This window comes from Dunckerocampus dactyliophorus, chromosome 21 (genome assembly GCF_027744805.1).
Source record: "Dunckerocampus dactyliophorus isolate RoL2022-P2 chromosome 21, RoL_Ddac_1.1, whole genome shotgun sequence".
Lineage (NCBI taxonomy): Eukaryota > Metazoa > Chordata > Actinopteri > Syngnathiformes > Syngnathidae > Dunckerocampus > Dunckerocampus dactyliophorus.
Genome location: NC_072839.1, coordinates 9928593 through 9952374, shown reverse-complemented (window position 1 = coordinate 9952374; position 23782 = coordinate 9928593). Strand labels below are relative to the sequence as shown.

The 23782-nt window shown below is 42.5% G+C and overlaps 1 protein-coding gene across 10 annotated transcripts in view; it reads right to left on the bottom strand.

Moving 5' to 3' along the window:
• ofcc1 (orofacial cleft 1 candidate 1) overlaps positions 1–23782 on the bottom strand; it is a 126336-nt gene that overhangs the window by 65456 nt on the left and 37098 nt on the right. For 5 of the 10 annotated variants that reach the window (XM_054766169.1, XM_054766172.1, XM_054766170.1 and 2 more), the window contains 8 exons: positions 23068–23165; positions 21654–21740; positions 18102–18172; positions 16670–16793; positions 9819–10061; positions 3471–3619; positions 2731–2845; positions 1649–1922 (listed from right to left, as the gene is read on the bottom strand). In XM_054766169.1, coding sequence (XP_054622144.1) covers positions 1649–1922; positions 2731–2845; positions 3471–3619; positions 9819–10061; positions 16670–16793; positions 18102–18172; positions 21654–21740; positions 23068–23165 — 1161 coding nt within the window. Of the gene's footprint in view, positions 1–1648; positions 1923–2730; positions 2846–3470; positions 3620–9818; positions 10062–16669; positions 16794–18101; positions 18173–21653; positions 21741–23067; positions 23274–23782 lie in introns of all 10 variants that reach the window. The other 5 variants (XM_054766171.1, XM_054766176.1, XM_054766177.1 and 2 more) reach the window with 5 other exon arrangements.

Sequence of the window (23782 nt, the reverse complement as noted above, 5' to 3'; positions counted from 1 at the left end):
TGTGTGCTGACATCTGGGTTTGTACGGAGGCCATGTGCTCCGAGGGGACCGTGCACCTCGAGCCCCGCGTTGGCAGAACATAAATCTCGCCCTCCCTCCCCACCGCTTCTCTCGCTCCCTCGAAAGCCACTCAGCTCGCTGGGGACACCTCCCTCGTGGGCGTTAGGCTCTCCGTGGGGGGGTCACAGGTCAGTTGGCGGAGGAAGCGACAAGCTGTGAAATGTAAAGGACCAATTTCTTCCACATGTTGCAGCGCTGGGAGAACACCGCCGAGCTGTCAGTCGGCATCACGTTTAAAATGGGCCAGGGTGCTACCCAGCAGACCTGTCACAACTCATTTGTAATTAAAAAGCCCGTGTGATGTTTAAAGCGGAAACTTTTGAGGACTGTTAAATAAAGATGAGGCGTGAGGCTGGATTAACAGCACGGGGATCGATACCGAATGAGTGTTTGAAGTGAGGACCAAGAAGGCCGTGCTTTAAGAAGTTGGATCAGAGCTGACAGATAATGTCAGGGAAAACCGTGGACAAATCTACCAGTTGACTCGGGCTTCTACTTCAGATGGGAGGCAACCTGACGGAGGCCTTGGGGGCGGACCTCGGACATCCTGGAGTGACCATGTCTCACAGCTGGCCAGGGTAGGCCCCCAACCCCCCTGCTGGGTAAAAAAAATCTTCCCTTCCAGGTAGTAGAAGTGGGGATCCAAGTGAGCGAACAGTCAGCGGAACCTGGTGTCTTCCACCGATGAGAAAGTCCGATGAATTCAGTTCTTTTTCTGGATATGTGCTGATCGGTGGCCGATTGATGGGAACGCCCCTAATTGTTGTACATGGAGATCAGACCCGTCCTTATCTGGTCAGACTAGAGCTGTCCTATCTAGTGTTTGAGCATGAACGGATGAGAGGCCAAGCGTCTTCTTAGACAACACAAACAGTGCAGTTGCTATCAATTCAACGCCCTGAGAGCACAATGACTTGGATGGATGAGAATACTCACGGGTACAATTGTGATACGGTTCCGGATAAAACTGCCACGTTTATCTCCTCAAATGGAAATGATTACTAGAGTCTGCGGTGGATCTGCTTTAAAATCAACAAAATTGACTGAATGAAAACATGTTCAAATTTGGAAGCTGTAGAGTAGGGTTGGCAAAAGCCATTTGATTCAGGGTTGTATTTGTGGCACCCCCTCTGGGTCGTGCTCAAAACTGATCTGGGGGACATGTTTGTGTGCATGTAACACAGATATCTTCAAATTTTAAGAAGCTTTATCCAAATGGTCTATGACTTGTGGCCATTCATATGGAGTTCCCCGTTTCTACCAAGCAGATCTTTAGGCACTTAGAGGTGTTATGGTTAGACACCTCACCCGTAATAAGCTGCTGTTCAAATATTTGGTTAGATTACTTCTTCTATGCTTCTGTTGATTTATTTGGCATAGAGTCTGGTAAAACATACTTCACCTTCCAAGCTGTGCCCACTGTCTTAACCCATCCCTGCCCTCCAGCGCTCGTGCACCAGTAGAGAAAAGCCCTGAAAGCTGCCATTCTTCCAATCCCTCTTCTAGTGACATTCGGGTGACATTTTCTACCCACTGTGGCATAGTCCATTGGGGGGGCGAGGGACTGAAGATTTGATTGAACCCCTACCTGGCAGAGACGAAGAACAAGTGGAGTCAGCTGACAGGTGAAAGGGAGAGCCCTGGGGAGAGTGAATCACGGCGGGCTCTCCTGCTCCACTACCGGTGCCGGCATGGAGCGGGTTCAACTGGGACTGAGGATGGCTGGCCTGCGGATCGTGTTGACATCGCGGTTGGCTGTGCCTGACCACAGGCTGGAGCATGACAGAAGCGTTTAAAGGTGGTGTCTGCAGGGGGATGGAGCACTCGGGTGCCCTGGATGCTCCAGCTGGGCGTGCCTTTATCTTGAATAGGAAAAAAAAGCGTCAATATTTTTTAGTTCAAATACTGATTTTATTGTTTTCTGCAGGTGCACGATAGTTACAGCCATTATTCGTGGGAGAGCCCCGTGTGTGTAATTACACTACAGGTAAGAGTGATCAAACAGCCGCAATGAGTATGTCACCGCATGAAATAACAACAGTTTGATTCAATAAAGACCATGCTTGTTACTAATAGAAAATGCACAATACACTACAGTATGTGGCGTTAACGCAATCCATCATCTCCTTCACCTGGTTATACTCCACTTTCGACAGAAGAGGCGCTCAAGAGTTTTCATGACGTAAACCGCCATCCCCCTGAGCCTCTAACGAGATGAGGCCGACCACTTCACGTAGGACAGCTTTGTAAAAAAAAAAAAAAAAGCAGGCTTCGCTACACATATTTAAATGAAGCTTGGCGCTCACATCTGCCAACAACCCCTCAGTCAGCTACAGATGATGAGCTTTATGTTTGATCATGTATCGTGTTTTTCATTTCGCATGATGCGGCTGTTAAAAAGGGGACTGTAATGTGAGCGTTTTAGCTCACATAGCGATACTGGTGCTGCTAGCATTTGTGTCATCCCGCCTTCCTTTTGTTTGATATACTGTATGGCATCTTTTTTGTTGGTAGACAAAGGAAGGAAATGTGCACGATAGAGCTTTGGGGACAAACACAGCTCATTTGCATTAAAGCTACAGACGCGCAAAACCGCACGTCCCCAGTAGGGCTTTATAAGAGCAATTTTTTATTTTTTGAATTCCAGCATCATCATTTTGAATAGCCTACCTGAAAGTACATGTTGCACAGCCAGTGATCCAGATCAGAGGACATGAGGGCTTCGATTTTCCGAAACTGGTCCACTTGACAGTTGGGCTCTCCTCTAAGCAGGGGAGTTTTGTACCTGGTTCAATAAAACAGTGCAAGTAAAGTATAGACGTATGTTTTGGTGGTTTATGCACACGGTAAACCAAAACAGTGACGGCCAACTGCTGGGTCGCGGTCCCAATCTTGCGTTTTAATTCTGAGGGGGATTGCAGCGGGACAACGCTGTTGCTACCTTGTCATAGAAGAAGACTAACAACGTATGCAAAGTCTACTGCCATTATGATGTTGAATGTGTCGTGCCGTCTCTTGTTGAGCCTTAGAAAGTTCTTACCTGGAGATACTTTGTGCTTGTCATATATCAGCTGTTTAAGCGGTGTGTGCTGTTAGTCTACTTAACTGTCATTTTTGGAGGTGTTCAAAATCAGAATGTTAAATCACTAATGCTAATCGCTAGCACGTGCATGGGATTTTCAATGTAAATTAGCATCGAGCTAGGACATTTGTTTTAAGTCTTTCCTGAGAACCTGTTATCTGTCTGCTGAGCAAGCAAGTAGAGACCAAACAAAACAAATTGTTTTGATTTTGTGTCAGCTGGGATAGGCTCCAGCATGCCCCCGCGACCCTAATGAGGATGAAGCGGTATAGAAAATGGATGGATGGATACAACCACTGTGTTAGATTCTCTACTGTATATAGCATACCTGCCTTGGACCAGGCCAAGCCTTGGTCCACAAACCGGAAACGCTCCCCAAGCCAGCACTGACTTCATGTAGCTGCTCTGCCCAGGTGCTGCAATCAGTTGGAACACCAGGACCATGGAGGGGAGAAGCTTGCAGGTCGGAGGCAAGATCTGCAGACACAAAGCAGGCGCCACCTAACTCCTCATTTTATGCAGATGATGCCTGCAGGTGCATCCCGCAACGTAAGCACACATACTGTATGGACACAGCACATTTATTAATGCAGCACTAATGAAGTAAACATGCACAGACTTGCTCTCAACCACAAAGCCAATGACAGACAGAAGGTAACAACAGGAAAAGGAGCCCTCAGGGGTCAATTTAATCTCGTGCATCCTAGACTTGAATCCTCTTTAACTCATTTCCATGTTTTTTTTTTTTTTTTGGTGCGAACCTCCTTAACTGTCATTCCCACCCGTCCAGAAAAGTGAGATGCGAGAGTGATAAAGCATCCAAGCAAAGTGTAAGGAACAGGACGAGCTGACGGTTACTGAATTGGCCACGCATGGAGGCAGCCATCAATCAGACTGATGGTATTATTAAGGCGATCTTGCATGAGGCAAATAGCGTTAGTGCTTATCGCCCTCCATGCCAAACACATGCATTCTTATTTACCCGGAGAATTGTGTAAAAAATGAACTGACAGTGAGGAGTGGGCCACTTCATCCATCACCAGGTGGAAATATTTAATCTCTTTATTAGTCGGAATGGAAAGCACAGAGATTTGATTTGCTTTTAGCGTGAATCTAGAGAAAAAAAAAAAAAGAAGGTATGACTGTGATGTAGGACACTAGGTTATGACTTCAAATCATATTTTATATCACTCTTTTCATGTATGAAATACGTTTTCAAGGCAATGTTTATATAATGCATGTCGGCTGCTTTTTGAATATATATTTTTACATAAAGGCTGTGTTTCTTCTGAGAATCCATTGTACTCAACACACAGTGGTGTGGAAAAGTGTTTGCCCCCTTCCTGAGTTCTTATTTTTTTGGCATGGTTGTCACACTTAAATGTGTCAGATCACCAAACTAATTTAAATATGAGTCAATGACAACACAACTGGACACAAAATGCAGTTTTTAAATGAAAGTTTTGATTTTTAATGGAAAAAAAATCCAAACCTACAAGGCCCTGTGTGGAAAAGTGATTGCCCCCTAAACCTAATAACTGGTTGGGCCACCCTTAGCAGCAACAACTGCAATCAAACGTTTGTGATAACTTGCAATGAGTCTCTTACAGCGCTGTGGAGGAATTTTGGCCCACTCATCTTTGCAGAATTGTTGTAATTCAGCCACATTGGAGGGTTTTCCAGCATGAAGCACCTTTTTAAGGTCATGCCACAGCATCTCAATAGGATTCAGGTCAGGACTTTGACTAGGCCACTCCAAAGTCTTCATTTTGTTTCTTCAGCCAATCAGAGGTGGACTTGCTGGTGTGTTTTGGATCATTGTCCTGCTGCAGAACCCAAGTTGGTTTCAGCTTGAGGTCACGAACAGATGGCCGGACATTCTTCTTCAGGATTTTTTGGTAGACAGCAGAATTCATGGTTCCATTTATCACAGCAAGTCTTACAGGTCCTGTAGCTGAAAAACAGCCCCAGACCATCACACTACCACCACCTTATTTTACTGTTGGTGTGATGTTCTTTTTCTGAAATGCGGCGTTACTTTTACGCCAGATGTAACGGGACACACACCTTCCAAAAAGTTAAACTTTTGTCTCGTCCAACCACAGAGGTCTTGTGTATCATGAAGATGTTTTCTGGCAAAACTGAGACGAGCCTTAATGTTGTTTTTGTTCAGCAGCAGTTTTCATCTTGGAACTCTGCCATGCAGGCTGTTTTTGCCCAGTGTCTTTCTTCTGGTGGAGTCATGAACACTGACCTTAACTGAGGCAAGTGAGGCCTGCAGTTCTTTGGATGTTGTTGTGCGGTCTTTTGTGACCTCTTGGATGAGTCGTCGCTGCACTCTTGGGCTCATTCCCACTCCTGGGAAGGTTCAACACTGTTCCATGTTTTCGCCATTTGTGGATAATGACTGATAGATCTCAATCCCTTTTTCACACAGGGCCATGTAGGTTTGGATTTTTTTTCCCCTTAATAATAAAACATTCCCAAATCTGTTTTAGTGAGCATTCATAATTCATCCACCTCAGGTGTGGCATGTCAAGATGTTGATTAGACGCCTGATTATTGCACAGGTGTGACTTAAATTGGCCAAAATGAAAAGGCCACCCCAAAATATGCAGTTTAACTGCATTTTTCCAAAAACCAGTCATTATCTGGTGTAACCACCATTTACCTCAAATGGTGTAAACCAATCCAAAGCAATCCACAGCATCCGTGTGCATTCAAAAGGCTATCAATAAAATGCACCTGTGTTGCAGATCAGGCCTCTTGTGTACATTAAAAAAAGTTGTACATCTTTTAAAGTTCATGAAAAATGGGAGCAAAAACAAAAGTGTTACATTGATACATTTGTCGAGTATATGTGCTTAAAATTGTTTTGGTTTAGCTTTTAGCTGATGTTCGTCTCCTGTGTTTATTGATCCAAGTGTAGCAATTACCATAGCAACAACACAGCCGCGCCCCCTGGAGTATGTGAGTTTAACAGGTTAACAGTGGTTAACATATTGCTACACTTGCTTTATGTGCAAGTTATTCACTATTGCAACAGAATGATGCCAATGAAAATGGCTCGGAATGGTTTGGTTCTACAAAAAAAAACAAAAAAAACCAAAGATTTTCCTGCAAATTTTTTGAGAATTGTGGCCTTATTGTGTTGTAATTTCCCACCAGCTAATAGAAACACACACAAAAAAACCTCCCATCATGTGATTATCACTCTGCAGTCCGCTTCAATACTTCCTCACTGACCATGCAAACACATCGGAAGAGGAAAGGGGATCCCAAAAATTCTGAAATCCTCTTCACCCTAAAACGTCTGTGCTGCTTCTTATTTAGTGCGTCAGGGATAAAACAACAACAAAGACAGCAGGCCTGACTCTTTCGCTCCCACTCGCCAGCTGAAGTGACTCTCTCTAAATTCAAAACCCAAAGCGAAGGGCTGCATGAAAAAGAGTCGGAGGGAGAGGGAGGAAAGAAAAATAAGCTCCTGGCTTCCTCCTACTATCACTAATTCCTCATTTCCTCTAAGTGAAGGCTGGGGAAGATTGCACGCCATATAGTGTGGGCCAGACGGGAGAAAGAAAACAACCAAGCCAGCCCTGATAGTCAGACAAATCTGATCAACCGCTTCAACTGCAACGACAACAACAGTTTGTCAATAGCTTTTTGGGGAGATGAGGAGGAACGGGGGTGAGTGTCATGAGCCATTTACCATGCTGTACTTAAAAAAAAAAAAAAAGAAAAAAAAAAAGGTTTAACTTCTGAATCAGATCCCAGGTCTGCATTCACTTCATGCCAGCTTCTAGCCCGTTCTTTATGTTTGATGGGAGCAAGAGACAATCTCATCTGGATGCTGGAGCTCCGTGAATACGCCCACAAATACACCGACAGTGTCCACATCAGCTGAATGCTCCAGCTGAAGCTGAGGCCTTTAGTGTGGATAGCATAATAGAGAGAAGAAACCCTTCAACTTCAGTGTGAAGATCACAGGATAAACCCAAACAAAGATCCAGCTGTCACTATTGACCATCCAAAACTGATTTCCGTTTATTTGGCAGCAACCGTAGATGTTTTTCTCCTAAATCTGTATGGATTCCATGCAATCGCATGAATTGCTTTACCAAAAAAGACCAATTTAAAGAGTTCACTCCTCCCCCAGAAATATAACACTTTAAGCCGGGCATGCACTGTGCAATTTATCCCTGATTCAGCAGTATACAGTAGGGAATGAGAAATGAGGACTGAGAACTAGAAGCGGATCGTAGGACAATTCAATGAATTTCTGGCTCCGATCTTGCAGAATTACACCGTGATTTTCCACACCCTGAGCCCTTTTCTATCCCTGCACTAAATGGATAAAGAGCTGGCTAAAATCAACCGTTTTTATTGCAGTACACCTTCTCAAGAAACAATACCATCAATGAAACTTGGATACATGAGAGTAGGTTTAGGGGGACTTCACACCTGGTCAAGTGTGAATGTGTGTTGATGTGAAGCCTGGTGTGCACCCAACAATCACACGCTGGTGCCGTTCAGATCATTTGAAGCCAAATGTGAACACTACACAGACCAAAGACACGGACGAGTGTGGAAAGGACAGCAAAAAGCATGCAGAAATGACTAATATGTAAGAGAAAACGCATTGAAAAGGCTGTCTCTCTGCTCTGCTCTCCTCCTGTGTGTGTGAGACAACAGTGTTTAGTATATTTTAGAAGCTTTTCATGAAATCCGAGCTGGTAAATAAGGCAAAATACAAAAACAACCAATGTAATCGACCCAGCAGATGATGTTTTGGTTTGGAATATTTGTGTTAATTCACGTAATATGTCAAGAAAGCTGCCCAAATAAGTCCTTACAATTTTGGAGGGTTTTTTTGTTTATTGTTAATACATGTTGCTCATTGAGAGGACAACAAGAAACAAACATAATTTGGTTTTCGAATACTTCTTAGTCACATATAGTATTGTTTTATCAGCTGAAAAACAGTTGTGGTCTTACGAGGACCTTTTCATTTGCATATGAGAGAAATCTGATCACCTTGGGTTGAGTTTGGATATACAATCCTCCATTCTGGCGGTCAAATTCAGGGGGTATATGGCGAAACGAGTTTAGTGGGCTAGCGAGCTGTGTTGAGTTGAAAGCCTAACTCAGAGAAGGTAGCTCTCTTTTAAAGCAGCTCTGTCACCATGGCAACTTAGGCTAAACTCATAACCTCGTAAGGACCAGGGTTAATGTGTGAATATCTCAAAGTTGTGCAATGTTGAGCGCTAATGCACGAAAAGACTACTAGGGTATAGTTTTTATAATAACAGTGTTGCTTTGAGCAGTCATCGTCTTTTGGGAACTCCTCATAACGCTCCATCATAATTACGTACTCATTTTTTTGTAAAATACACTGGCTGGGATCGCTTCACTTTACAGCGGAAGTAGAACAACATGACCCCCCTTTATGTCAACGTGCACTTAGCTCAAAGGCGAAAATCGGACTTGACAAAGTAGCGGTAAGTTGGCTTTTCCTCTCTATGGAAGGACGGCAGCGACGTCTCACGCACGCCCCCGTCCCTTCACGGTGAGGTGAAGTACTGCAGCGCCTCCGTTTATGACATTTCTCCGTATTTTATGGTCTCATTCGCAAGAATAATCATGTCACACGAAAGCCAATTCAGTGCACTGAATGGAGCGCACTCAGACGGTAGGCTCAGCTCGTGCACTTAAGCCGGGAGGAGACGCATCTCACGTTTCAGTCCTGCGTTTGATCAGGAAATGTGCAAAATAAGCTACGTTTACTGAAGAAAATGTTAAAAAAACGGTTAGAAACATACCTCCCGACTGCACGTAAGTAAACCGTGTATGCCCAGCTTCAGTCAGTACCGCAAAACCTCTGCTCCACTGTTTTCCAAATGTGCCTACAGACAGCAGAAACACTTCCATTTCTCACTGCATTTGGACTCCGTTTTCCTTCCAATAAAACATGACTTCCCTTATTTGAATGAATAATTGATTTTGGGTTTGATTTACATGCGCGGGTTAAATGTCATGTTGAAAAGTTGTTGTTTTATTCATGCAAAGATTCCCGGGGTAAGAAACAACAAAAAACAAAAAACCCGGAGGCTGGCGTATGTGGCATATTTTCATATGCCGTCCTCACACTGAGAAATAGGGGGAGGATTTCAGAAATTGCGTAGTGTGCCGTCTGCGCAGAATGCCGGGCTTGTTGCGAGGATTGCATCTCGTGCGGCGTTTCACCGAATTTCCCATCAATGCAAGTTTCTCATACAGTGTCAGAGTTGCAGAGGCAGCACATGTTTTGCATTTGTGCCTCTTTTTCATCATACGCACATCTGAGGGAAAGACACTTCCCCGAGCATAATGTAAATAAAGGGGGGGCCCCGCTCCATTCTGTCTTTGCCTGCTTGAATAAAAACATATTAGTGTCAACAGAGGAAATGGAGGCAACATGTCACTGTTACCTGCCAATGAAGATCTTTCCGTTGTCATTGAGCCATGCAAGTCTTATCTGTGAATCGCAATGCGTAGTTGCAAACCAAACACGCTCCACTGTTTACACACAGCTAAAAAAACACGGCGGTTAGGAATCACTCAATCATATCTGGCATGCATCAAGATTAGAATCATGTTAAAAATATACCCTTAAAAAACGTTTCTGAAATAGCCTCACCATGGCCACATTCTGGTTGATGTGCAGGTCAATGTCGTAGGAGTGGCCCTGGTGTTCAACCGGGTCAGTGGATACCATCCATTCTTGTTGCGCTTTCGTGTTGTTCCAGGCTAGAGCTGGGCCTCCAAGACGGCTGTGAAGGGCCACGCTGATGCTGTAGAGGCCCCTGGGAAGCTTGTCTCTGGTGGCCCTTAGACAACGCACACACACATCCACAGGCTGGGGAGTTGTATTGTGGTGCACCTACAGCATAACACACACACACACAGATATTTTTATGCCACACATCTTTAGCCCATGTATTACCACCATAACATGTTTAGGCAGGATGGGGGGTGTTGCATCAGCTACGTAACAAGTGTGACATCATACCAACACTGCGCGGGTGGTTGAAACCAGCTTTTGTTTCACAAAATGCACCCTTTGTGTCCTTCCCATTCGGATCAATGACATTATTTTTAAAAAACAGAGTACACCCCTCACGTTTCAGCAAGCATTACCGGTACCACCACAGTATATCTTCTCATGTGACAACACGATAGAAATTCAACGCTGATATATATTAGAGTGGAGCCATTGTTGTTTAAATAACTGGGAACGCAAGTAACAAGATAATTGTGTCTTGCCACCCACAGTTAAGGTCTGGGGCTGCGTGAGTGCAGTTCATGCGCTTGGAAGACAAATTCCAGCATTCTGAAGCAGAGCATGACACCCCTCCCTAGGGAAACTGTCCCAAAAAATGAGCCCAAACACCCCACGCCTTGCTGAGGAAGCTGAAGATGAAGGTGATGACCCCACTGAGCACTTGTGAGGCATCCTCAAGCAGAAGAAAAGAAGGTGGAAGCCAAACGCAAGGTGCGTAACCAGCTCCACCACTGATTCCAGTAACCATCTGTGCAACTCTGGTGAATTCCATGTCCAAGAGGATCAAGGGCAGTGCTAGATAACAATGGTGCTCTCATATACTTTGGACAACATACAGTATATAACCCCTCTGGTTCAGCCAGCCCTGTGTTCTTCCCTGGGCTCGAACCGAGCGTTGATAGCGCTAGCCGTCGGCTAAAGGCCCGTCAAGGGCTGCAACTAAAGATTATTTTCTTAGTCGATTAATCTGAAGCCTGTTGTTCCGATTAATCGCGTGATGTTAGGCCCTAAACCAGTGGTTCCCAAACTTTTTACAGTCCCTTACCCCTTCAGACATTTGACTTGAAGCCATGTACCCCCTACTGCTGCGCACTAGAAAAAAAGAGCATTTTTACATTAAATTGAAATATTACACATGATTAATTGGTGAATTAAATGTATAGTAAGTAATTCTGGTTCAACAATTTGTATTGTGCATGGTCAAATTTTGATAAAAGCTTTACATGAGCACTGATAAACAGATAAGATTTGGATTCCTCTTGGAGATGAGTCAAGTAACTAAGTATCGGTCCTACATATATTTTATTTCGGCCGGGGGATCCTTTCCTTTGAATGGGTTGAAGTTGAGCTTCACTTTTGTCCACTTGCAATCGCTATGATTGAATCTGCATATTCATTTGATACCGAATCGAAAGGGAAAGTCGAACAAACATGATAAAGCAGTATCCGAAAAACAAAAATACATACAGGCAGCGATAAAATCTCATTTTCAGGGGAATCCCAATTCTCTCATCCTGACACGCACATACATTGACAGGTTTTCACGTGTGGGATTGGAACACCAGTATAAGTTAAAACCTTCAAGAAACGTACTTATCCATATGACTCACACAGAGCAATGAGGAACTTCATGTCGTGTCTCATTCCTTCTTCCTGCTTCGTAATTGTGAGTGTCAGGCGCCAACTGGTTCTCATTTTTATTCACGTACCCCAGATGACAATTGCCGTACCCCACTTTGGGAACCTAGACCAAATCAATAAGAACCAAACACAAGCGTTTCGTGGTTTTCTCTGCAACATACCAAAAAAAAGAGGCAAAAAGGTCAATCACTTTCCCCCCCACCCCAAACACAAAGCCGATGTGTGTGACAAACACAAAGATAGTAGGTTTTCTTTCATGGACGACAAAGGAAATGTTAAATATTCACATTTGAGAAGCTAAAACCAGAAAACACTTACATTTTTAAATCACAAAATGATTAATCGAATACCAAAATAGTTGTCCATTAATTGGATTCTCCATTAATCACAGATTAACCGTTGCCGCTCTTCTCTCTGAGAGCACTAGCCGTCACACTAAAAGCCTGGACTGTCAACTCAACGTCCAGCGCGTCTTTTAATGTTCGGGGTGTGGTTTACTCACATACTTCTTGCACAGCTGCACCAGTTCGTTACACATACTCGCGACTTAGACGATAAAGTCTGTAGTATTGTCCTTTGAGGAGATATAATAAAAATGGCTGCTGAAATGTGAGGGGTGTATTTACTTGTATGAGATACTGGACACAAACATTGTTTTAGTTTCCCAAATTCAAAACTCTCGACATGCTCCGCCAATATGTATTACTGCTCGAGCTGCTCCCTGTGACCGTCTTTGCATACCAAAACAACACCATCACCACAAACAAAAAAACAATTTGGGCCGAAGTGAAATTAGTATAATTGGTGGCAAAGCGGTTTAGCCCGCACATCTCAGGTTTTGGGAGGAGGTGACGGAGGCCTCCAAACCCCCACACCGGAAAAAGAGTGCACAGGAGGAGGATGGGGAGAAAGAGAATAAAGGAGCAAAGGAATAAAAATATAATAGCACGGCACTCCAATTTGCACATGTGTGTATTTAAGAGGTATTGTTTGCACGAGACAGCAAGGTGAAGGCAAAAGGTGAAGTGGGCCAATTTTTCCATATCAGAGGTGGTTTGTTCGCCCCGAGCCTGAGTCGTGCCTTAAGTGGCGTAACATTACAGCACTCCTACAGATGAGATCAAAGGCTCCACAGAGGGATCCTCCATGCTTTGGCTGGCAAGCCGCCGTCCTGTCGCTGACATATCTTCTCAAGGCTTTGCACACGTTGACTGATCGCACAAAATGCACTCTTAATGGAGACAGGAAATGCCACATACAAAAACTTCCTTTCTTTCTAAGTACGGGCTAATATTCAGAGATTAAGCTTTCTCGTTAATTATTTTCATTTTAATTAGTAAATCTTAATTAACAATGAACATTTACCCTTAAAAATGTTTGGCTTCGGAATGAAGGAGGGGGGGGGTGAAGAAAGGAGAGAATAAATATGACAATCTTTTTGGGACCTCCGGGCAGGATTACTGATGCAGGCTGCCATAGTTATTAAACACGTTCTAAATTAAATGCCTCCATGAATTTTGCACAGAAATACATTTTCATAGTTTTGCATGCCAAATGCGGCATTTCATATTTCAGATTCATCTCGCCGCAGTCATTTTCGGGAAATGTCACCTAAACAAAGATTTTGTCATTTACCAAAGGAAATTACTATGCGTAGCAGGTTTGGCCATTGCTTTCTCTCTTCCCCGCTCCCTCTTCTGCCTGTGCTGGTTGTTTCAAGTCAGCAAGCCATAAAAAATCTTTATCTCAGTGAAACACAGCAATTTGGGAGATAATCGAATGGTGACTGGGGGGCACAAACGCCAGTCTGAGGAATTATACCACAATCTCCCCTGCATTTACAACCTTCCTCAAAGCCAGTTGTCACCCTGGAAGGAAAGCCCCTGACTGAAGATTCATTACATCTTTAAGCCAGCATGGTGGCATGGCAGCCTCATCCCCGCATGCAACACAACAGCGCACTCCTCCCACAGCTGCTGAAGAGCTTCCTTCTCACTCCGCTCTCCTACTTTTCATCTCCTTTTTCCTCCTACTTAGATAACTCGAACCACAAAGCTGCAAAGCATTTCTCTATAGGGGAGGTCATTCTGTGTTGTGTGGCATCTTTGCCTTACCAAATGGGGGGGGAACATACCTGTCTGCGTCCAATTCATCACGTGATTTCACGCAATTACATCAGTTGATGGTTTCTGAAGGAATAATCCAGCCCCATCTTGGCAATTGCTAAATATTTCAAAACCAATACACGCTGGAACCTCCAAGGTTGAATACAATCCATTCCATGATTTCAATGCATTTTTTTTCCATACGAAATACAAGGGAGCTTCAATTTTAGTCATTAATTTGTTCCAAAAAGGTCAGACGAAAAACGAGGCAATTTTTCCCCATTGGATAGGGTGACCAAACTGCCCTGCTTTCCCAGGGCATCTCCTGTTTTCACATCCTGTCCTGGCCTTCTTGTTTTGTTTTGTTTTGTTTTTTTTAAATGATGAAAATGGCTTGTTTTTCCATTGAACCATGAACTGACTGGCATTCTGTTGCTGCCGAGAATTTTAAATTGCTGAAAAGCCGCAAAAAGCCAAAGACAAAGCAAAACATATGCACAAAGTTAATCGTTTGACGCTTTCTGATTTGAAGGCTTGTAAGATTGTGGACGTCGTGCACAAGAGTGGTTCAAATTCGCAACTCCTTGTGGCTTTAGAGGGCACATTTTTCCAAAAAAATGGTTACATTCCAAAATTTAACAAGTAAACGGTTTTTGGAATAATTTTTGTGTTGTTTTTTTTTTAAAAAAGATTTTTAAACGTTCTTCCTTTGGAATTTGTGTTGGGTTTATAGATTTTCGCGATTTTCATCATTAATTAATTCTAAAAGGTCCAAGGAAATCCAACTGACAAAAACTGACTTTTGACAAACTGATCCAGAAAGGCGAACAAGTTATCGGCACTTGGTTGGAGGCGTCTGTAACAGTGAGAGACAGGAGGACAGTGGACAATCTGCTCTCCATCATGGACAACCCCACCCACCCATTTCATCGGACAATAGAGGGACAGCGGAGCTCATTCTCCAACAGACTCCTCCAGTTCCGTTCCCACAGTGAACACTACAGGACTTCATTCATTCCAGCTCTACAATACCTCACCTGTCTGTAAAAGATAATTAACAACATTATTGCTCTGTGCCGTCTGCCCCCCCCCCCGAATAAAGTGTAAATGTACTTGTATTTACTTGTATATTTACACACTATTTTTAAATTTTGACATATTGTTTATCTTATATTCTTTTTACTTTATTATATTTTATTCATATTGCACTGCATTTTATTTAATAGTGTTTTTTTTTTTCTCCTGCAATTGAGTTACTATAACCAAGCAATTTCCCTTGTGGATCAATAAAGTCTGTCTAAGTCTAAAAACAGAGGCAATTAATTTTTTAAATTCTAATCCAATTAAATCATTCCAGACACCCAAAAATACAGTCGAAAAAAATAAGAAGCCAAAAACGTACCACTTCCACTCCAAATAGAAGGAGAACGCTTTTTTAACTCTATCATGTCGGACATGCCATGGCTGACTACATGCAGTGTTAAGGTGATGCGATGTAACGTCAGTGTGTTGTGTCATTACTGACGCCTAGTGGCCAGAATACCACATATAACTTGTGTCTCAATATTTTTTTTACTAATAGGCCATATAGTTAACCGCGAAACAGCATTTATTAATTAATTGATTTTGGAAAAACATTTTATAAAGAATAATTATATTTTTACATGCAGAAAAAATGCAAAATAATTATAAATGACAAATGGGTTAAAGTTATTGTTCATGCAAACTTCCTATGTATCCTTGCGTGCCCCATGGAGGGTTATTTAGCAGTCACACGCAATAAAAAAATACAGAGACAGTGAGCCAGCAACGTGTAGGGTGTTTTGTTCGGGCACTTGATTTTGCAGAACGATAAAGGCACGGGGAAAACGCACTAGTTGGTTACACGCAATGTTGTACAAAAACCAGGACAAGGGAAAATTTTAGCGAAACTCTTCAACAAAACCCAAATCATCGGAAAAATTGAGGCATACAAAAATGAAGGTTTGACTGCAATGTAAAGTGAAAATAACGTGTTGTCATACAAGTATAAACAAAAGTTAACCTCTGTATAATAAAACACAAATCAAGCAAAACTACTCACCATCACCTTCATTAGCCATTAAGATTTCAGCTACATGCTATTTTCATTAGCATGCTGTATGGTCAGATTAACTTCTAAATGACACGTTCTCCAAACATGCAGAGATCTTTACAAGGACCTTTTATTCTGTGCATATTTTGAAATTGTTAGTTGGAGGGGGAAATGGAAAGTCCATAGTTGTAATTGTTCCATTATTGAGGTACAATGAGTGATGATGAAATTAATCATGGGTAAAATTTGTTCTTCGGAAATCCAGTCGCAATCGCTACCTTGTGCGTCCCCCGCCATCAAGCACATTAATTAGGGTGGGGCCTTGAACGCCTCCTGCACCGGCAGCAAAGCAAGAAGCTAGGCTAATTAGTCCAAATAATAAAACATTCCGTTAATTTTGCACTGATACCTAAAAATCATGTGGTGTCCAATCATCACGAATGTTATCATATTTTATTTGCCACTAGTTTTCATGAACTTAAGATTGAACAGTTATGTTTTTATAATATGTCTGTGGTTGAACACCTCAACTTTACATTTTGACTGCCTTGTCGGGTTTTTGCTCAGCAGGTTTGGACGACCAAAGAAAAAGCAAGACATACTACGATGCCTGCTTAGATGAAGGTCTCATAAGATTTTCCTGACCTTACAGATTTGTTTTTTTTGTTTTTGTTTTTTTTTTTAGACTTTTCAGTTATATTTTCCAGGTTTGTAACCATTGCGTAGCTTTGGATGTTCTACTGTATTCTTGTACATTCGGGAGCCATCTTCCCCGCAAGTAGCACCGTAAATGTCGGCATTTGCAGTGTGAAAAACATTTTGGCACCCTTCTGTAGGGGTGTCAGCTGCAGAGATGTTTGCAGAGACAACTAACGCCATAGCTTTACCTGCCAAAGAGATTGGGACACCGACGAGGAGGATTCTGAGAGCTCTGTCATCTGTCCATATTTGGAGATCGCTTCCTGGCCTTCCCCCAGCGCTCGGTGCGACGGGCTGTCGGCGGTACTGCTGCTACACACACAAACACACACGCAAGTGTAACCGATGCCAGTTGGCAGGGAGGTAAACCTCACTCCCTGACACCTTAAGAGCCGCGCTGGACAGCGAGTTGACAGCTCGGGCTTTTAGCTCATTGGCTCGCGCTGCTCAACGTTCATTTAGCGGGGTTCGAGCCCAGGCAGGAAGCAAGCACAAAGACACCCAAGAAGCTAACCCTGTTAGCAGGCTACATTTTAGACTCGCCAACAGCAGCGCAATCTAATAACACCAGAACAAAACACTTCTCCTCTCCTCCTTTCGCTCCCTTCCTCAGCCTTTCAATCTTATCAGAGGTAACGTAATAAGCGGCTGCTTCCCTCTGTCTTCTCGCTACGTCTCTTAATTCCTCAAAATAAAGCAATATCACAGGGGCCCTGGCCTGCCTGTGACTGGGGATAAGATGCAAGTAAAAAGAAGGATAATTCGGCAAATAAATGCTCGGCATCAAAGGCAGGCGCCGGCTCTTTCTTTTCTTCCTTTCCCCGCCGTCTCTGTTTGCCTATCAAAAGTATTACGTGTGCTTTCATCAGTTCACAACAAGGCACAATGTGCCTCCTAATGCAATTACTCAACCTCCATTAAATCAGAAACAGTGGAGACAAATGAATTACATTTGTTCCAAAAACCACAAGTCAGCTCCATGTCTCCCCTCTTTTTCCTTTCATGGGCACAGCGAGAGCAAACGTGAAATAATTTCTCATTCAATTCCAGGCAGATGTAGCCCTAGGTGATGCATACAAAGTCTCCCGTGTCTAATAGCCACCCACCATTGATATCAGAAGGAATTTACAGGGTTCAAAGCTGTCGAGAGGAGGTCATAGCGCTAAACTCCCAACTACATTCATCTGACAGGGCTGGTGTCCAACTACCACCCACCCATAAAGCAGGCAAACACAACAGAAGATCCTGATGGGCGCAGTAGTTTCTTGATTCTATCATGTCAGCCGCCATGCTGGCCCATAATTACTTAAAAACCCAAACATGCTGAGCCGCGTGCCCTTGGGGGGGAGGGGGGGGGGGGGTGCTCGCTTTGCGAGATGTGACGTGTGATCTCTGGCTTCAAGTGGACGCAGCGAGAACTGATGCGCCTCCGAGCCCAATGACATGGACAGATTTTCATGGCCCCGAGCCATCCTACCCACAATGCAATGCGCGCGGAGGACTTATATGATTACATGCTTTCTCAAATGTCAGTGGGGATGCTTTTCACGCGGGTAGCGATGATGTGCCATCAGATGTACGTATGGGGAGAAATATGAAAACGAAATGGGCTGGACTCACCAGCGGGGAAGTGTGTTGTGTCTGCGTCGAGTTGCTTCTCTTGCTGCCTCACGGCTCTGTGGGTGAGGGGCCTTTAAACACAACAATCTATATTAACTATAACAATAATGAACATCATCTATTTAATGAGGAGTCTCTTTCTTTTTTAGGAACACAATTTAGAGCACTAATTCAGAAATGATCCAAGTTTATCAAACACTATGGGCACTCACCCATCACCAATTGCAATGTTAGATATACCTGCACATTCTACGCCAACCACCTCTCAGTGTGATGCAATTGAGTTCTACCAGTTCAAAGGACAACAATTAACATTAACAATATATAGCGGACTCAATGAAACACAATATATCTACTGTACATGAATGATCGACCAGGAAGAAAACACTTCCATAGGTGGTCGAATAGGGTCCATTATTAGTCAAAAATATGCATGTTTCAGCACATTTCAAGCATAAAAATGGCTAAATGAAGTAAAATACAAATACTTTGTGATTATATGTAATATTCTACACTGGTCACTAGGTGTCAGTCATGCTCCATTGATTAGACAACAGCCACTGCAGGAAGTACTGTACAGAACTGGAAGTATAAAAACAAGGAACTCCCCCCAATGCTAACATATGAGTCTGTGTTGTCTTATTTATGTAAAATATATCTTATTTTATCTTATTATGTCTACTTTATTGGGTAATATGAGTGTAAAGGTAACTATAGGGGTGTTATTTCATATCTAGAGGGCTCTAATAATGTTAAAACCTGTTACCTTTCGAAGGTTGTAAGCAGGTTTTCCATGCGCTAACTGATTTGATTTATAAAGAAGGAATCCTTTGCAGAAATTCACTGATCACGGTCGGGTCTGGAACCAATTAACCGCAATAAACGAGGGATTGCTGCACAGCACGTGGTTTCCCAAGGGAGTGGGAATCATGCTCTGCTTCAGAATGTCACCGAACATGTTGGAATTTGTGTTTCCCTTCAATGAACCGCAGCGCCGCAATGCCAGCTGCACTCGTGCAGCCCCAGACCACAACCCACCGCTGCCAGGCTTGACTGTCAGAAATAGTGATATGCAGCTACCAGCTCTTCCTGCTCTAAAATCGACTCTCAAATGAAAATATTGATACTTCAGTCATTTGAGGGAACGTATATCATTAACAGAAACACGTCTAAATGAGACGTTTGGTGAGAACTACTTTTTCTTGCGCCTGAGTAAGTGCGTAATGTGTAAGCGCGGCGTCACACTGCACTGTCAGTCAATCTCAAGTCGATACCTAATGAAGCCGTGTGTGAATTGTGAATAAAGTTTTCATTCTTACAGTAGTTCTTAATCATCATTCAATTGAATGGTTTTATTGTTTTAATTATTTTCTTTTTTCACTGTTTAAAATACCATGTTCACATACTTTGCATGATTTTGTCCTGTGTTTTTTCTGTTGTTGAATATCAGCTTGGCTATACTGCAAATTAATAAATTACTCTGACGTTTCCTCGTATTCTTTATACTATGGTTTGAAATACACTACTTAGTAATATTTACCAGACACATTAGGTGTAGTTGCAGTATTGGTATCGGATCAATATCGCCAAAGCCACCCTGATTTTACCCAGTATCGGATCGGAAACCAAATCAGTGGTATTGCACATCACTAGCAGACAAGACACAATTACAGTACAACATCTGAAATAATATCAGTAATCCCATCCACACTCAGAAATATGCACGAAAACATTTTTTTATCGAGAATAATTAGAGTTTTACATGCAAAAATGACGAATGAAAGGGATAAATTAAGATTTATCATCACGTTTACCTTTATTGAAGACCCTTGTTGGTGAACAGTAGAGGGATGGAGGAAGGGGGGGAACGGAAGAGCCACGCAGACGCTGTTTCATCCTCGTCCCTTACAAACTTAACTTTAAAAAGTGGACGATTAGAGCTGTAAAGCTTGCTCACTTGAAAATAATTGTCAACTTCAGAAGCAGGTGCAATCATTACACACACTGGCCCGGCTCACTTTGTTATGTGTCTCCCTTAAAACGTTCCCCCTGCAACGTGCGTTAAATAGTGAACAGATGCAATCTTCGTACTTTCCTACGAGTTCTTTCGTCAGTTCATTAGTGTTTGTCACCTTTTTTGTTTAACTAAGTTCAGGTGTCATGGTGGGTTATTATGCAGCTGTAAAAAAATATAATGGACACTCAGAAATACACATCTCATCAGCGCAAGGGGCACAGTGCTTAAGAAGAGGAAGAAATGAGACAGAAACAGAGTTGTTCATCATTCTGCATGTGTTCTATGAACACATAACCCACCATACACACACACAGACATAATAAAGATGATTGAAGAGTTCCCTGTGTTATGTTCTGCTGCCTCCTGTCTGCTCTCTGTTGCAGTGTGCTGCTGGTCCTGCCAGGGCGGAGCCACGTACACGCACCTGGGAGTAATTCCAATCATCCTTCTTAAGCCATGCTTGCACGCCAGATCGTTGCAACATCTACGCTCGCTTCAAGCCCAACCTTCTCCTCTTGTTGTGCCACCCTGCTCATTGGCTGTTTTCTTATTGTTGTCTGTCTTGAGTTCATGCGCAGGCTCTGCTTAGTTTTTTCAGCAGCTCCCGTAGTTGTATTTTTGTATTGTGTGGCTTCGTCCTGTTTTTGTGTTATTTTTCTGCGATGTACTTTTTTCCCCAATTGGTACTGCTACTACAAGATCTACAATCTACAAATGTTCCTGATTTATTTTCTTGCATGTGTGTCACACTTAAATGTTTCAGATCTTCAAACATATTTTAATGTTAGTCAATGGTTATAAAGGCATTTCTAAAGCTTTGGGACTCCTGCAAACCACAGTGAGAGCAATTATCCACAAATGGCGAAAACAGAACAGTGGTGAACCTACCCAGGAGTGGCTGGCCAACCAAAATGACCCCAAGAGCGCAGCAATGACTCATCCAAGAGGTCACAAAAGACCCCCACAACAACATCCAAAGAACTGCAGGCCTCAGTTGCCTCAGTTAAGGTCTGTTCATGACTCCACCATAAGAAAGACACTGGGCAAAAACGGCCTGCATAGCAGAGTTCCAAGACCAAAACCACTGCTGAACAAAAAGAACACTTTGTGGTATGACAAGACAAAAGTTTAACTTCTTGTAAAAATGCTGCATTTCAGAAAAAGAACACCATACCAACAGTAAAATATGGTGGTGGTAGTGTGATGGTCTGGGACTGTTTTTGCTGCTTCAGGACCCGGAAGACTTGCTGTCATAAATGCAACCATGAATGCCATCTACCAAAAAATCCTGAAGGAGAATGTCCGGCCGGATTTTTTTTCTCCCTTAATAAAAATAGTTGAATTTAAAACCTGCATTTTGTGTTGTTGCAGTTGTGTTGTCATTGACTAATATTTAAATTTGTTTGATGATCAGAAAAATTTAAGTGACAAACATGCAAAAAAGTAAGAAATCAGGAAAGGGTCGAACACTTTTTCACTTTTTTTTTTGTAGTTTAATTTTTATAGCGTTGCCCCTGGAGAAGATCATCACTTACTACAACATTCCCACTGAAGACCGCCATCAGTCTCCTCTTCATCTTTGCCCATTGACTCCAATTCCGCGGCGTCTTCTCAGCAGCCTGCTGTAAATGTACATGCATGCTGTCATTGCACAACGGAAGAGCAACAATAAACAAACTCCAGCGCAATCTGCAGTGAATCGATACCGGGCCAAACCCTGAAGATATGTTGCGTTTCAAGAGTGAGAGTTTACATCCCAGTCAGCACATCCACACGACACATTGACACAGCTCAGTGACAATACTTCATGTATAGGCTTCCCATGAAAGAATAGCTCGAGAAGAAAAGCACAGTTATTTTCTTTGAAATAGATGTGAAATCTCTCGTGGATCATGGAGTTTGAATGGGGTCGTGGGTGTGGAAACTCTGCATAAATATCACAACACTGATTATCCAGTACGGAGGGATGAGTCAACTTCGTCTTTGACTTCGCAGTGACGCTGAGACATTGTTGGACCATTTTTCGCCAATTACACTCCCTTTCTATTCCGACAATACCGTACTCCTACTCTCCTTTCAAGGGAGATTATGACTAAATATACAGTGGATATAAGTTCTGCAATCTGTTTACACAGGCATGTAAATGTTGATCTGCATTTCCTCACAGTAGAAGCCACGTTCTTGCATTGACTCGTTTATGCTGTGACCAATGGGAATGCAAGTCATGCTCTAGTTTGCTTTAGAAGGAAAATAAGATGGTTATTGTTAAACCTATCAATGAAACAACAGACATTAATTAAGACCCACCCCAACTATACTCCCAGCGCTTCAGAGTACAGCTTAAAAAAAAAAATAAAGAGGCTTCGCTACACATCTTAAAATAAAACCCAGAGCTCTGCCAACTATCCGTCGGTCAGTTGAAAACGCGGGAGCTGGAAGTTTGACCATTTTGCTTTTCTTCAGCGAATAGGCTAACCTAGCCTGACGTTGCTGTTAAAATATGACAGTAATGTTCGCACTGTAGCGCACGTAGCTGCGCTAGTGTTGCTCACATTTGCATCCTCTTGTCCAAGTGGTTATAAAGTAAGCTAGCACACATCCAAAAGAAAATACCTGGAACTAATTTTGTAGCCATCCTGCAACCTCTTTCACCATCTTAAATGCTTGATTTTCTAAAAGCTTTTTACTTGAGTGCATTCAGGAGACATTCCGTGAATGAGACGTAGCAATATCAAAATAGTTGCACTGGGGGAAAAAAGGCAAAAAAGTGGGCCAAAGACACAAGTAAGGGGAAAAAGTTACATGTGCACACATATAAACATACACACACACACATATCCTTTGTCCATTAGCTCGAGCTGCACCCATACGCATGCAACATAATGGACGTGGCTGATGTGCTGGTGAATATGGGAGGATGACACAGATATTCCTCTTTGTAGCGCTGACCTGCTGCAGTGAAAGGCTGCCAAGCGTGATCATGTCAGGTCGCGCACGCTCCCTCAGCAGCAGAGCATGGCGGGGGACCACCTCCTCAGTTGTCTTTGCTGCAACAAGACGACGACCACCGAGGCATCAGATCATTCTCTTACAGCATCCATCCATCCATCCGTCCATTTTCTATCCACTTGTCCTCGCTAGGGTCGTGGGCATGCCTTTTACAACATATTGTTTGATGAAAATAATACAAATGCAACAAGTAAAATGCAGAATACAATTAATAAAAAGACAAATTATAAAAAATAAACAACCAGTGGAGAGGTTGAGTACTACTGGATATGATTCAAAAACATAAAAATACAATATTTCCAATGCAGGGGAAATTACAATTTGTCTTCCCAAAGTGGTGACATTAGCTCGCCTTGTAGACCATTGCAGCATGCCGCGTATTAGCCTGTAGGCTACTTATTTGGCATAGCAGTACACAAATTTGCATTATTTAATAATCTATATATTTTATTTTTAAAATTCCTATAGTTTATTTAACGATTTTATAATTTTTATATGTTATTTTATAATTTTTATATTTTTCATTATGACTATATATTGATTTTATAATTCAGATAATTTATTTCATAACTTATTTTTTATACATTTTATTTGATCATATTTATGTATCTTTGTTTATTTTTATACATTATTTTTATTACTTATATTATTATTA